At 42.1% G+C, this 16,090-nt stretch overlaps 1 protein-coding gene across 3 annotated transcripts in view; it reads right to left on the reverse strand.

Annotated features, from left to right (window-relative positions):
* The window catches only part of afap1l1a (actin filament associated protein 1-like 1a), a 290,476-nt gene that overhangs the window by 4,645 nt on the left and 269,741 nt on the right, over positions 1-16,090 (reverse strand). For all 3 annotated transcript variants that reach the window (XM_068043393.1, XM_068043390.1, XM_068043391.1), the window contains 3 exons: positions 15,132-15,296; positions 4,749-4,802; positions 2,857-3,047 (listed from right to left, as the gene is read on the reverse strand). In XM_068043393.1, the coding sequence (XP_067899494.1) occupies positions 2,857-3,047; positions 4,749-4,802; positions 15,132-15,296 (410 nt within the window). The remainder of the gene's footprint in view (positions 1-2,856; positions 3,048-4,748; positions 4,803-15,131; positions 15,297-16,090) is intronic.

Consider the following 16,090-nt stretch of genomic DNA (forward strand, 5'->3'; position numbering starts at 1 on the left):
GGAACAGAAGACAACATTTTAATAATTGAATCACTAATCCACACAAGTTGGGCTGCAGGTCATGGCGTGGGGACTGGTAAAATGTTGTGGGAAGAGGTCTGCCTCAACCCGCGACATCGAGAAGGACCCGCCGCATATTACCGGCGACAGGGGGACCTGGGTGTGGCCCCACGCCGCCTGGCAGCGGGCCCTTCATCTCCATATTTAAACCGACAGTAATTATATTCAAATTAACGTACCTGCCATCCCACGCCGATTTTACGGCCTCCATTTGGCCTTCGCGTGCCTTCGGAACTCCGCACCGAGTTCTGAGCTAAGAACCTGGTGGGGAGAGGGCAGTAATAGAAATTTCAGGGTGGGAGGGGTGGAGGAGCGGGGAAATCAATTTATATTGGATGTGGGGATGGTGGGAAGGGGTTATAGGCCAAATGTTATAAGTTTAGGGGGTAACGTTCGGGTAGGGAAAAAGGATTGTGTTGGTCATTTTGGGCATTGAAATGACCATTGGGGGATTGGGGAAGGGCCATCCACATATTTTTTATTGTTTAATAAAAATTTCATACAGCTGCCTGTTTAAAAATTTGAAGTAATTCTAAGGGCTTAAAGCCCTTCACAAATTGGTGCCGACGCCTGTGCAGTGGCGCCAGACGCCGTTGCCAAGGACGCAGATGCTGCCGCCATACGTCATCGGGGCAGGCGCTCCACCCCCACTATTTAAATGAGCCCCCGCGTGAAATATCACAGGGGCTCTGCAGCGGACGCTGAGTGCGGTCACCCCGCCAAGTTTAAAGGGCGCCGCCGCGGAGTGTATGCCCGAATAAAGTTCAGACCGTTGAGTGCAGAGCTTTTTTTTTACCATAACCAAACCTACATCAGTTGGCCACTGCTGGGACTGCAGCCCAGTCGAGGACATGGAGCCAGGAGTCCAGGTAGGTTTGGGTTGCCTCACCGGGGGTCATCGGTTGGCCCCTGGCGAGGCAAGAGTGGCTGTTTGGAGGGAAGGGGCGGGGGCATCTTAGGTCCTGGGGGTGGTTGGGGAAGTGTGGGTGGTCCTCAATGGGGCACCATGACCATGTGCCCGATTGTCAGGGTCCACCCCCGGGGCGCAGAGAGGCCAACAGCTTTACCTGGGCGGCTTTTCCTGGTTCCAGGACGCCCACTTGCCATGCGTAAAATCCGCGTGGAGGCGGGCAAAGGCCCTTAAGTTGCCGTTTATTGGCCACTTAAGGGCCTTGATTGGCCTGGGGTGGGCAGCCCGTTTATCGCCCCCCCTACCCTACGTAAAGTGGGGCGGAGGCGGGAGCAGGTCGGGAAGGCCTCCCGCTCTATTGTCCGTCATCCCCCCACCACCATCCGGCTCCTTGGGGTGGCATCAAATGCCGGCCCGTGTATTTCAGGAACTGTAAGCTCAGACTACACTACATGTTTGCAAGAGTGTACGTTTTCACCTCGTCAAGCCCAAATACAATTCCCACACTGAAAACATTGCCATTCTTCCATGTTTTCTGCTATATTATTATCTGCAGCATAGCTTTTTGTACTTTTTCTTTCTCCTCACCATCTGGAAGTGCTGAGTTGCATTTGCCTGTGATGCTGAAAGCCCTCCATTACCTCACACAAGTGGCCAGATTTGTGACCTGACAATGTGTTGGTGATCTATGCAAACATTTGAGGGAACACAGCTAAACACAATGTTATCCTCACCTGATGTTCAGACAATGACACTTTCTAATCCAAGTCCCTGATTAGCCACTGGACTTGAGTATCTGGTTTATTTTTACCTTCTTTAAGCTCAGCTGCTTTAACCAACAGTGATAATTCAGTTAAGATCAGGCAACTCAGTGCAAGTTAGAGATTCAACCTGGAGCCTCTTTCCAACATGTGGCTTAGTTACATTAGACTGTGCATTTAGCAACTGAGCTATTAGAGAACGTCTCGTACAAACCATCATCTTGTATTTTAAAGGGGCAATTTTCCCAGCAAGAAGATTCACCTACCATGAGTAGCTCAGCAGAAATTCAGGTGCATGCTGAATCTTTGCCTTATTCGACATCCATGCATGGACACTTTTCAGAACAAGTCATTGGATATCAATAAAACTCATGAGATCTTGCTCTTTAGATTATGGGTGTTGAGGCCAATTCTAGTGCCCTTATAGCAGCCCTGGTTGAGATCAGCTAACTCAGGAAAGATTCAGGATTTAATCTGAATAGTGGATTTATTAAATGAGTCATGGGGCAAGACACGGCACTTTGTATCATTTTACATTGGATTGAATGCTGGTATACAAAATTTATCTCTTCCAGTTATATCAAAAAAGGACTTGCATTTATATGGAACTTTTATTATATTTCTTGCAAATGTCTCAAAGCACTTAACATACAATGAATTACTAATGGAAGTGCAATGACTGTTATTGTGTAAACAGTTTGGAAGCTACTTTGCACACATCAAGATGAATGTGACGACTGATCAGTTCATCTGTTTTTGTTGATGTTGGTTGAAGAAAGAATGTTGGCCAGAACACCAGGAGAACTTCCTGCTCTCTTACAAATAGTGTAATGAGATCTTTTACACCCAGCTGAAGAGGCAGTTGGGAGGTTAGTCTAATATGCCATCTGACAGACTGATAAATGCACTACTTCCTCAATCTTGTACTGGTGTTTGAGGCTAGACTGTGTTCTCAAGAGTGGGCCTTGAACCCACAACCTTCTAACTCAAAAGAGAAGCTTCTATCAACTGAAAGAAACTGACAACTAAACTTAAGTGTGTAATATTCAAAAGATGTTACCGTTAGTTGCTTTATTTTTCACAGTTGATTTCCTTTTCTAATACAAAAATAAAACACTCAAGTACCTGCAGACCAGAAGAGTCTGATTTGGAGTCAACGAATAGACTAATTTCTGCTCCCCTTGCAATGATTTTCTTCAGATTCTCCTTTACTTGTGTTAATTTGAGTTCCAAGTCTACCCGCTCAGTCTCTTTTACTTTACATTTTTCTTCCAGCATTCTTATTTTCTCTTCCAGGGCAATTTGAGATTTTTTACCTGTGGAAAATGTCATATTATATACATTAGGCCAGTCACCATGTGCATGGTGCATGTTTCTGGTTAACATATAAAATGCAACCTTCCTAAAGGATTACCAAAAGATCCCACGTATATTAATGAGTCAAAAGTTATCCCTCCAAAATTGTAAACTAATTTTTCATAAAAGGTTATGATTTTGTTGCACAAAGCACACAGGGAAATCTCCTCTCCCCAGGTATCTAAATGCACACTTTCCTTAGTGGAGACCTCGTATCGATCTTGGCTGTATAGTTCAGTCGCTCACTGGATTAACTCAGTGATCCATTGACAAAGCAAAGGTTCTGATGAAGGGTCATCGACCTAAAACATAAACACTGTTTCTCCCTCCACTGATGCTGCCTGACCTGCTGAGTATTTTGAGCATTTTCTGTTTTTATTTCAGGTTTCCAGCATCCACAGCATTTTGCTTTTGTGTTCATTGTTTATGTTGTTTTCCTGGGAATGTATCAATGTTCCGAAGCAGATGTGTCCATATTCGCTGGCAATCTCAATACCTTGTTGGTCAACTGAATTTCTCGCCAATAATAACATCTCTTTTATATGGCTTCCATTCCCTCATCCACATTTTTGAAGGTATTAAATCCATTCCCACTCACCCCCATCTGGGATGGCTTACTCTAAGCCTCTGCCAATGCTACTCTTCAGCAGGTTGCTAGGAAGTGTGCAACAGTGACATGACAATGATTCTCCATTCCATTGTGCAGAGGTGCCAAACAAATAAAAGCTAGGAACTTCTTCACAATGATGGAGACTAAGGGGGGAATTTTATTCTGATGATTGGGGGTCTCGACGTCCGGAAAAGGTGATGCCGAGGTCCGCACAACACCTCTTCTCTGGAAGACCCGTGGAATCTAGTGCCAATCAGGCACTTAAGTGGACAGCAGCAGGCCTTCTATGGCATCAAGGACCCTGTCACTAGAAGTCCCGCTTTTGCAGAGCACCCACTGGAAGCTGAGGAGCATCGCTGGACCCAGGCCACAGGTATGTCAGGGTGGGAAGGGTCTGTGGGGTGGGGGTCGACAGCAAAGGCAGAGGGTGGCTCTCAGCGGCCCCCCCCCCCCCCCCCTTTCCAATGCCTGGTCCCTTGATCAGACACTAAGTGCCTTTAAACGAGGGACACTTCCCACCCCCGGAGCCGGGAAGCAGCCCATACAGTTTTCCATGCTGTGTATCCTGTGTGGCAACAGGGCCACCCGCTGCAGAGCTAATTGTGGCTGCAGCGGGAAGAGGCCCTTAATTCAGGGATAATTGCTCAGTTAAGAGCATCAATTGGCGGAAGGCCGGGAAGGTCATTCACAGGCCTTCCCGCCCTGGACTAAATTTTGGCAGAGGTGTGATGGTGGTGGGAACACCACCTCCTAATACCAACCCACCCGATTTTATGCTCTCCCACCTCCAAACCCACTGGGAGGGAGGGAGCATAAAATTCCCCCTAAGAGCTTGGTGAAATGGGGATAACTAGCATTCATCCCTCCATTTCATGGCAACATACACTGATACTCCAATAGACTATATCACTGTGTCACCCCTCACCCTTTATTTGCATCATAAGTTTCCACAACTGTACCTTTTCTGCTTATATGCATTGAAATTTACAATAAAGCACATATGCATTTTTATATTTTTTAATAATTAAAAAAAAAACTGTGCTTTTCTTACCTTTTTTTCTTTTTTCCAGTGATGTAGATGCTGATAGCACTGCATCTTCATCAGCTAAAGCACACAAAAGATTATTTTATACTTAGAAAACTGCCGAGTGTTTCACTAACAAATCAATAATGTAAAATAACCTCTCTATGGGGCAAATTGGGAAGGTTTGGGGAATCCAGAATGCTGATGTGTTGTGGTATTCATAGCAGCATTATTTGCGAACAGGTTCAAATGTGATAATTTCCAGCTTATTGCGCACATTATAGCAGACCCATGACAAACTTCCTTGACTTAGAAGTTTTCTGTCTCTCAAGCCAATAGTCCCTTTGAATGCCAAGAGCTTTTAGTCACTGTAATAGTAAGGATTTCACAATTGGTTTATCATCTATAGTCATCAATATTTTTACACTAATTAAATCAGTGGAATGAGAGATTATAATTAGGGCAATTCATAGTAATTAATACATAGCTGATATATATATAACGTACTTTTATAGATGGTTAGTTAAATACTTAATATTTGTAACTTGTAATTTATGAAACATAACAATTTTGTTCAAACAAATAATTTCCAGAATTAGGCAAGTGAAGTAGTCAATTACTTTGTGCTGCCTTCAGAAGTCTGTTATGAGGTGCTTCCAGCACTGGAATTGGATCATGCCAATTTGAATTAATTAAGGGTTCTAGATGCATAAAATGATTCCCCATCTTTAAATTATTCAGATAACTGAAGCAAGGATAGGAAATAATTTCTGTTTGCATATCTTCTTTGAACTTGCAGCAATACAGTGTACCTTACTAGAGAGTAGATTTTCCTCAAATGAGTAACATTGCAGTAACAAAATGTTTACTTGCGACTTGAGAGTATGCTGTAAGGGCCTTTTATTGGGTGGCTGTTCTCTGAGGAATTGGTTTGATTTGCCTCAAATTCCAAATTAACATGGCACTATTCAAAGAAGAGGGAGTTCTCCCAGTGCCCCAACATTCTTACTTCATCTAATATTACAAACAGATTTAATTTAAAAAAAACTTATACAGTGCCTTTCACATCCTCACAATGTCACATAAGTCTTTTTTCAGCCAATTAATTATTTTTGTTGTTACTTTTTTTGGCAAACACAGTAACAAAGTTATGCACAACAAAAAATGGCAATAAAATAATCACAGAATTGTTACAGCACAGGAGGCCGCCATTCGGCTTGTCTGCACCAGCTCTGCGAAGGAGCAATTCACTCCCCGACTTGTCCCTGTAACCCTGCACATTCTTTCTTTTCAAATAACAGTCTAATTCCCTTTTGAATTGCCTCAATTGAACCTGCCTGCAACACAATCTCAGGAAGTGCATTAATTGGTTGAGGGATAAATGTTGACCAGGACACAGAACTTCCCTGATTTTTTTTAGTGTCATAGGATCTTTTATGTCTTCCTGAACTGACAAATGGGGCCTTTGTTTAATATTTCACCTAAAATATAGCCAGCACCTTTCTTTAGAGAGATAGCATGAATATGCTGTTGTTTTCCACTAGATGGCAAAGGAAGCAACAGAAAAAGAAATGAAACAGATAATGGTCCAGGCTTACGTTTTACATTTTTTTGCGTGACGAGTTGCTGAAAGTGTGAGCTGATAACATTGCAGCAAGAGAAACAGGACATCTGGGACCTGAGTGAACAGGGCAAGCAACAGTGTATCTGCTTAACCAATCAGATTGAAGGATTGTGAAATGAACAGAACAAGGACTGAGAAGGAAGTATAAATTAGAGTGGGTGAATTCGATGGCCCAGGATTTATGGTTGTAATGATATTGAGACGGTCGGTGCTCCGTGTCACTAATGTGTAAAACTGACAGCAACTTCTGGCTTTCCTACATGCAATTAAACGCGGAAATCCACAAATTGCCGTCAGTGATACCCTGCTCCTCCACAGGGTACGCTGTAGCATTCTTTGCAGATGCAATCAACACAGAATCAGTGATTTGATGTGAACTTCAACTGTTTATGCACTATTCTCACAGCAAATGCCATTGAAAATGTTAAGCTTTGTTGAATGAGATGTAGCGAGTTGTTAATGGTGTACTGAGTCATAATTATTGCTGAATAACATCTCTGGCTATGAAAAATTAATTTTATAAGTGTGGAGTTTCATCCCTCTACTACATGATAATTACTTGATTTTTTAAAAATAATTTTTATTCTTGTTAAAGTTACGATATTTCAGCTTCTACCTTCATCCCATGTGTACATCTTAATCTTTAAATTTGTATTTTGTAAAATGATTAAGAAATGAATTATATTATGTGCCTTTTATTTCCTGGTTTGCTGTGAGAATTCTTCAATTTGGCTGCTCAGCCTGCTTGATGACTTCACTTTTGCTGGATGCCACAGATCCCTTATTGATGGTACTGGATTCAAAATCTAGGGGCGGGCCAGTGGCGCCGTGGTTAGCAGGGACCCGGGTTCAATTCTGGCTACTGCCTGTGTGGAGTTTGCAAGTTCTCCCTGCAACCGTGTGGGTTTTCGCCGGGTGCTCCGGTTTCCTCCCACAGCCAAAGACTTGTAGGTGATAGGTAAATTGGTCATTGTAAATTGCTCCTCGTGTAGGTAGGTGGTAAGGAATATGGGATTACTGTAGGGTTAGTATAAATGGGTGGTTGTTGGTTGGCACAGACTCGGTGGGCCGAAGGGCCTGTTTCAGTGCTGTATCTCTAAATAAAAAATAAAATAAAATAAAATCACATTGGAATGGGGAAATGGACACTCTAAAGTCTGCTAGACTTTTGTGGAAATTTTCTTCAAGGTCAGCGGTTAAATGCTGTCCCTTTGCTGTTGACCTGAAAATTTGGGCCAATGTGAAACCGGTACAGAAATTTTGAATTTTACATTTCTAAAATCTCCCAACAATTAAAATGTGAAGAAATGAGACTCCACAGTTGTAATAGTTAATTTTCAATGCTGGAGAGGTTGACATTGGGACATTAGTGAGACAGGATCTTGGTTCAGAAAATGAGGAAGTAGAATTAGTATGGGTGGAGATTAGGAATAGCAAGGGGCAGAAAACACTGGTGGGAGTAGATTATAGGCCCCCTAACAGTAGTTATATAATTGGACTGACCATTAAACAAGAAATTATTGGAGCTTGTAACAAAGGCTATGCAAAAGTTGGGGTCTTTTATCTTCATATAGACTGGACCAAACAAATTGGCAAAGGTAGTCTGGAAGATGAGTTTGCAGAATGCTTTTTTGACAGTTTGCTGGAGCAATATGATGCAGAACCAACTATTCAGCTATTTTAGATCTAATATTGTGCAATGAGGCAGGGTTAATTAATAATGTCATAGTTAAAGATCCACTGGCAAATAGTGATCATAATACAATTAAATTCCACATTAAATTTGAAAACGACATACTCCAATCACAAACAAGAATCTTAAACAAAGCCAATTACATAGGTATGAGGGGAATGTTGGCTAAGGTTGATTGGTTAAATAGACTAAAAGGTATAGTAGCAAATAAATAGCGGGAAACATTTAGAGAAACAATTCAAAATGTTCAACAAAAAAACATTCCATTGAAAAACAAAAACTCAACAAGAAAGAATCATTTGTGGCTTACAAAGGAGGTTAAGGATAGTATTAGATTAAAAGAAGAGGCTTATAATGTTGCAAAGTATTGTAGTAAGTCTGAAGACTGGGAGTGTTTCAGTAACCAGCAAAAGGCCATCAAGAAGTTGATAAATAGGGAAAAAATAGAATATAAGAGTAAACCAGCTAGGAATATAAAACAGATTTTTAAGAGCTTTTACAAGTATATAAAAAGGAAGAGAGTAACTAAAGTAAACATTGGTCCCTTAGAAGCAGAGACAGGAGAAATTATCACAGGGAATGAGGGGATGGCAGAGACATTGAACAACTATTTTGTGTCTGTCTTCACAGTAGAAGAAACAAGTTACATACTAGAACAAGAGAGTAACCTAGGGGCTAATAGAAGTGAGAAAATTAAGGTATTTAATTACAGCAGAGTCATAGTCATAAAGCCATTGAGTTATACAGCACAGAAACAGGCCCTTCGGCCCATCGTGTCTGTGCCGACCATCAAGCACCTAACTATTCTAATCCCATGTTCCAGCACTTGGCCCGTAGCCTTGTATACTATAGCGTTTCAAGAACTCATCTAGATACTTCTTAAAAGTTGTGAGGGTTCCTGCCTCTGCCACCTCTTCAGGCAGTATGCTTCAGATTCCAACCACCCTCTGAGGGAAAAAGTTTTTCCTCAAATCCCCTCTAAACCTCCTGCCCCTTACCTTAAATCTATGCCCCTTGGTTATTGACCCCTCCACTAAGGGAAAATGTTTCTTCCTATCTAACCTATCAATGTCCCTCATAATTTTGTATACCTCAATCATGTTCCCCCCCCTCAGTCTTCTCTGCTCTAAGGAAAACAACCCTAGCTTTTTCAGTCTCTCTTCATAGCTGAAATGCTCCGGCCCAGGCAACATCCTGGTGAATCTCCTCTGCATCCTTTCCAGGGCAATCATATCTTTCCTACAGTGTGGTGCCCAGAACTGTACACAGTACTCCAGCTGTTGCCTAACTAGCGTTTTATACAGCTCCATCATAACTTCCCTGCTCTTATATTCTACGCCTCGGCTAATAAAGGCAAGTATCCCATATGCCTTCCTAACCACCTTATCTACCTCTGCCGCTGCCTTCAGTGATCTATGGACAGGTACACCAAGGTCCCTCTGACCCTCTAGACTTCCTCGGGTCATACCATCCATTGTACATTCCCTTGCCTTGTTAGTCCTCCCAAAATGCATCACCTCACATTTCTCAGGATTAGATTCCATTTGCCACTGCTCCGCCCATCTTACCAGCCCATCTATATCGTCCTGTAATCTAAGGCTTTCCTCCTCACTATTTATGACACCACCAATTTTTGTGTCATCTGCGAACTTACTGATCATACCTCCTATATTCACGTCTAAATCGTTTATGTTCACTACAAACAGCAAGGGTCCCAGCACTGATCCCTGTGGTACACCACTGGTCACAGGCTTCCATTCGCAAAAACAAACCTTGACCATCACCCTCTGTCTGCCTGCTGCCACTAAGCCAATTTTGGATCCAATTTGCCAAATTGCCCTGGATCCCATGGGCTCTTACCTTCTTAACCAATCTCCCATGCGAAACCTTATCAAAAGCCTTACTGAAGTCCATGGAGACTACGTCAACTGCTTTACCCTCATCTACACATCTAGTCACTGCCTCAAAGAATTCAATCAAGTTAGTTAGACACAATCTCCCCCTGACAAAGCCATGCTGACTATCCCTGATTAATCCCTGCCTCTCCAAGTGGAGATTAATCCTGTCCCTCAGAATTTTTTCCAATAGTTTCCCTACCACTGATGTTAGACTCACCAGCCTGTAATTACCTGGTTTATCCCTGCTACCCTTCTTGAATAAAGGTACCACATTTGCTGTCCTCCAATCCTCTGGTACCTCTCCTGTGGTGAGAGAGGATTTGAAGTTTGTGTGAGAGCCCCTGCTATCTCCTCCCTTGCCTCACATAACAGCCTGGGATACATCTCATCTGGGCCTGGGGATTTATCCACTTTTAAGCCCACTAAAACAGCTAATACTTCCTCCCTTTGAATGCTAATTTGTTCAAGTATATCACAATCCCCCTCCCTGATCTCTACACCTCCATCGTCCTTCTCCATAGTGAACACAGATGAAAAGATGAAAAGTAATCATTTAAAACCTCACCTATGTCCTCCGGCTCCACACACAGATTGCCACTTTGGTCCTGATTAGGCCCTACTCTTTCCTTGGTTATCCTCTTGCCCTTAATATACTTATAAAACACCTTGGGATTTTCCTTTACCTTGCTCGTCAGTGTTTTATCATGTCCCCTCTTCTCTCTCCTAATTACTTTTTTAAGTACTCCCCTACACTTTCTATACTCTTCCAGTGCCTCTGCTGTTTTCAGCACTCTGAATCTGCCATAAGCCTCCTTTTTTTTCCTGATCGAATCCTCTATATCTCTTGACATCCAGGGTTCCCTGGACTTGTTGGTCCTACCCTTCACCTTAACGGGTACATGTTGGCTCTGAACTCTCACTATTTCCTCTTTTAATGACTCCCACTGGTCTGATGTAGACTTTCCTACAAGTAGCTGCTCCCAGTCCACTTTGGCCAGCTCCTGTTTTATCATATTGAAATCGGCCTGCCCCCAATTCAGTACCTTTATTTGTGGTCCGTCTTGGTCCTTTTCCATAACTACCTTAAATCTTAAGAGTTATGGTCACTATCCCCGAAAGTCTCCCCCACTGACAGTTCTACCACTTGTCCGGCTTCATTCCCTAGGATTAGGCCCTGTACTGCCCCTTCACTTGTAGGACTTTCTATGCACTGGCTCAAAAAGCTCTCCTGTTTGCATTTTAAGAATTCTGCCCCCTTTAAACCTTTTGCACGAAGACTACCCAGTTGATATTGGGGAAGTTGAAATCCCCTACTATTACTACCCTATTAGAGAAAAAGTACTGGAGAAACTCAAGAGTCTAAAATCTGATAAATCCCCAGGACCTGATGGCCTACATCCTAGGGTTCTAAAAGAGAGAGCTGCAGAAATAGTGGATACACTGGCTATGATTTTCCAAAATTCCCTAGATTCTGGAACAGACCCAGCAGATTAGAAGTTAGTAAATGTAACACTACTGTTCATGGAAGGAGAGAGAGTGAAAATAGGGAACCAGAGGCCAGTTAGCCTGACATCAGTTGTCAGGGAAGTGCCTGAATCTATTATTAAGTAAGTATTAACAATGCACTTAGAAAAGCATAGTATGATTAGAACAAGATAACATGGTTTCTTTCATAAGGGAAGTACTGTTTGACAAATTTATCAGAGTTTTTTTGAGGATGTAACTAGTAGGGTAGATAAAGGGGAACCAGTAGATGTAGTATACTTAGATTTCCAAAAGGCATTTGATAAGGTGCCACACAAAAGGTTAATACATAAGATGAGGGTTCATGGAATTGGGGTGATATATTAGCATGGGTAGAGGATTGGTTAACAGACAGGAAGCAAAGAGTAGGGATAAATGGGGCATTTTCAAGTTTGCAGGCTGTAACTAGTGGAGTGGTGCAAGGATCAGTGCTCGGGCCTCAGCTATTTACAATCTATGTTAATGCCTTAGACAAAGAGACAGAGAATCAAGTATCTAGGTTTGCTGACAATACAAAACTAGATGGGAATGCAAACTGTGAGGAGGACAAAAAGAGGCTGCAAAGAGATATAGACAGTTTAGGTGACTGGGTAACAAGGTGGCAGAGGGAATATAGTCTGTGGAAGTGTGAGGTTATTCATATTGGTCATAAGAATAGAAAAGCAGAATACTTTTTAAAAGGCGTGAAATTTGTAAATGTTGATGTTCACAGAGACTTGGGTGTACTTGTACAAGGAACACAAAATTCGCATGCATATACAGCAGGCAATTAGGAAAGCAAATGGCACGTTGGCCTTTATTGCAAGGGGATTGGAATACACGAATAAAGAAGACTTGCTACAATTGTACAGAACTCTAATGAGACAACACCTGGAATACTGTGTGCAATTTCAGCCTCCATATAAAGGAATGATATACTTGCATTGGAGGCTGCAGTGAAGATTCACTAGATTAGTCCCTGGGATGAGAGGTTGTCCTATGATAAGAAGCTGAGTACATTGTGTCTATATTCTCTGGAGTTTAGATGAATGAGAGGTGATTGCATTGAAACATTTAAGATTATGAAGGGAATTGACAGGGTAGATAGTAAGACATTGTTTCCCCCTGGCTGGGGAATCTAGAAGAAGAGAGCACAATCTCAGGATAAGGGGCTGATCATTTAGGACTGAGATAAGGAGAAATTACTTCACTCAAAGGGTTGTGAATCTTTGGAATTCTCTACTCCAGAGGGATGTGGATGCGCCATCATTGAATATAGTTAAGACTGAGATAGACAGATCGGTGGTCTCTCAAGGAATGAAAGGATATGGGGAGCAGGCAGGAAAGTGGAGTTGAAACGCAAGATTAACCATGATCATATTGAATGGCAGAGCAGAGTCGATGGGCCATATGGTCTACTGCTGCTCCTATTTCCTATGTTCTTATGTTTTTATGACTAGAAGCAATTAACACCTATCATGTTGCTAAAAGTGTATTTGGATTGAAATGGACGAGACTCATGACAAGTTTAGTTCGTACATACTGCGCATAAACAGCAACTTTAAGTCATTCAATGCATTTCAATGATGAAATGGACAGTGAGCTGACATTTTTGCAAAGCTAACAGCAGAGTGGTGCAACTTGGACAGCAACGTTTGGATATTTGAGTTTAACCAAGCATCTTCCCATGCCTAAAGTTGCTCTACCATTTACACATAAATAATGGCAGGAAACATTAACCTCAGTTACTTGGACCGCAATTTGTTGGCCAGAGGCTGCAAGAAGTACAGAATCTGTTACAAACTGCTGGATAGTTCATGAACTAAAAGTAACCTGAGCTCAGACACTGGCCTGTGCTGGTAAAAACCAGTTTGAACTAATTAATTTATGTGACAAGACAAGGAGAGAGATCACAGGCATAGAGCCTTATTTGGACACGGTGTGATACCGGGGTCCTTGGGCCTGGGCCAATAAGGAGAAGATACGAACGAGGTGAGCAGGCTTAAAGCAACCGGAAAGAGACAGCACAGTTTTGAAGAGATAAGAAAGAGAATAAGTATAGAGAATCTCAGGCATAGAGCCAGCGTGAAACTCCGGAGAGCAACCATCGCGGAAGTGGAAGACCCTGCGTGAGCAACGCGGTGATGACGTAAAAGAGAGAGAGAACGGAACGCCTGGCCAGCGTCAGCTCTCCCCTTTTTCGGGTATTATCCTTTGTTTTCTGTGACTAGGTCAGGGAAAGGTCAGAGGAACCTAGTGGGTGTGCTTATCAATTCCAGCTAGCTTTGTTATTAACTGTATAACCCAGTTTGAGTTGCATGCTTTTGTCTAACTAAGTGTATAAGTCTTATTCTTGCATTGTACAACACCGTGAATAAAGTAAATTGATAGTTAAAGAAAGGACTGCGTTTCCTCCTCTTTGTACTAAGCCATTAACTGTAGCTGGTGGATTAGGTGGAGGGTGGCTCTCCTGTAACCCGATATCCCAAACACCCAGCCTGAGCCTGAATTAAGAGGACTTAGTCCCACGTGACGGCCTGGATCAAGTGGGTGAAGGGAATAAAGGGGCCAAGGGGGAGTTGACTCCGCGCCACGGTTTACAAATTAGTTAGCCAATATTTTAAAAATAAAATCATAGTGCAGTATATAGTATAATCTTAAATTTACTGTAGTTTTATAGAGCCAAGTTAATATTTTGATAGAGATGTGAAAACTAGTGTATATTATTTGAATAATTTGATTACTGTTTGGGACAGGTAGAACTAAGGGCATTGTGATGTTGGAATGTTCTTAAAGTACTACAGTGATCAACTGTACAATCTCTTGTAGTAGATCCTAGGCTGAACTGCAATAAAGGATAGAATTCAATACTGCAGGCCAATACACAAAAATAAGATTGTTCAGCAGTAATCCAAAAGGACCAAGAGGGGAGGGTCGAGAAAAGAAACCGGAGGAATGAAAGATATCATTAGCCACTGCATGTCGAGGAGGAAAATATGCTGCCTGCCTTATACATTACCATCTAGTGTTTGTCTCCTGTTTTCTGCAGCAGAGGGTGTCTTATGCTTGGGTCCTGCTTTATGTCATTCTTCAAATGTGAGCCATTGAGTGTCCCATCAAACCATGGGTGACATCACAGCCTAGCTCAAAACTGACCTTCAAGATGAGCACATATGTGCATTTCCAATGTTTGAAATGGGAATCCTGCCTAGTTTTCCCAATTAATAATGTGAGAACACTGGGGTCAATTGTGATACCAGACTGCCTGAGATCAGTTAACTGAGCATAAACCAATAATTGAACCTGGGTCCCTCACTGGATAGTGTATTAACTGAGCTATTGGACAGCATATAATATTTTTTCTTTTCTGTGGTATCAGGGAGCCACCTTCATGGAAAGAATAGAAAACAACTAAAAAATAAAATTGTAATTGCATGCAAATCGAAATTTTTTTTTTACCACAATGACATAATTGGACTCAAGGCTACAAACATGAGCTTCCTTTAGCTCTCTGTGAGAATAAAAACTCTGAGGGAAAAGGCTAGGCTCCAAACAAAGTCCTTGAATATTTATCCAGTATTGCAATTTACCAACTGAACGATTCCAGCACCCTCCTAACAATGGGTATGTTACATACCCATTACTGAGCTCCATAATTACTTGTATTTCAGCGAGTAAGGTTAAAACTGTACCTGTGCATACTTTCAGAGCTTCACGGAGCTCTTTCTTCGCTTTGCGGAGCTGCATCAGTTCTCTGCGAATTAAATCCTTCTGATTTTCAAGTGCCTCCTGTTCAGTTAGCCATCTTTTAGCATCTTCTTCCGCTCGATTCTTTCCATATTTAGACTGATTTGCATCTGAAAGATAAATTTGGCATCAAGCTACAGGCAGCGATCTGAAAACTTTGTTTTCAGTAAATAGATTTTGATTTGGAAGTGCAATTTGATTCTGTCATGCAGAGCCTCACCTGCCAAGAATGAAGCATATTAATTTTGTCATATGAACATTGATTTTAAACTGTTGCTGGAATGAAGAAATTACTTGTTTGAAGATCACCGGACATTGGGCTGGAAGGACATTTGCATACTAAGAGACACTGCTTGTGGAGACAAAGGACAATTCCCTGGTCCAATTAACCCAAATGGATTTTGATCACCAGACATTGAAGGTGTAAGGAAGTGCATTCCAGTGCCTGCTAAGGTGATACAATTCACAAAAGACAGGACTGGATCAACCAGCAGGCCACATGACTAACTGGCTGGTCCAAGTTTTTTGAACTAGCCACAGGACAGTTTGAATTCAGAAGTCAGTGTGCAACTGAAGCTGGAACAAGGAAGCCTTTCTCTCTCTCTCTCTTTCTCCCAAGCCACCAGACCCACAGAAGACACGTAAACCTCAAGAGAGAAAAAACTCCTACAAGTCGATGCGTGAACTGGGCCCCAACGAATTGCAAGACTTACTGGCAACCAAAAACTCCACATTGAACTTAAAGGACTGCAACTACCAGATATTGCCTCAAACTTTTCCCCTTTTATGCCTTCTACTTTTTCTGTCTCTATCTGCGTGTGTGTTTATTGTATATGCCTGCTAGTATGGTCGCGTCGAATATTTGTAGTCGTTAACCGGATTAGAGTTTAAGATTAAGAAACTT

Source organism: Heterodontus francisci, chromosome 12 (genome assembly GCF_036365525.1).
Source record: "Heterodontus francisci isolate sHetFra1 chromosome 12, sHetFra1.hap1, whole genome shotgun sequence".
Lineage (NCBI taxonomy): Eukaryota > Metazoa > Chordata > Chondrichthyes > Heterodontiformes > Heterodontidae > Heterodontus > Heterodontus francisci.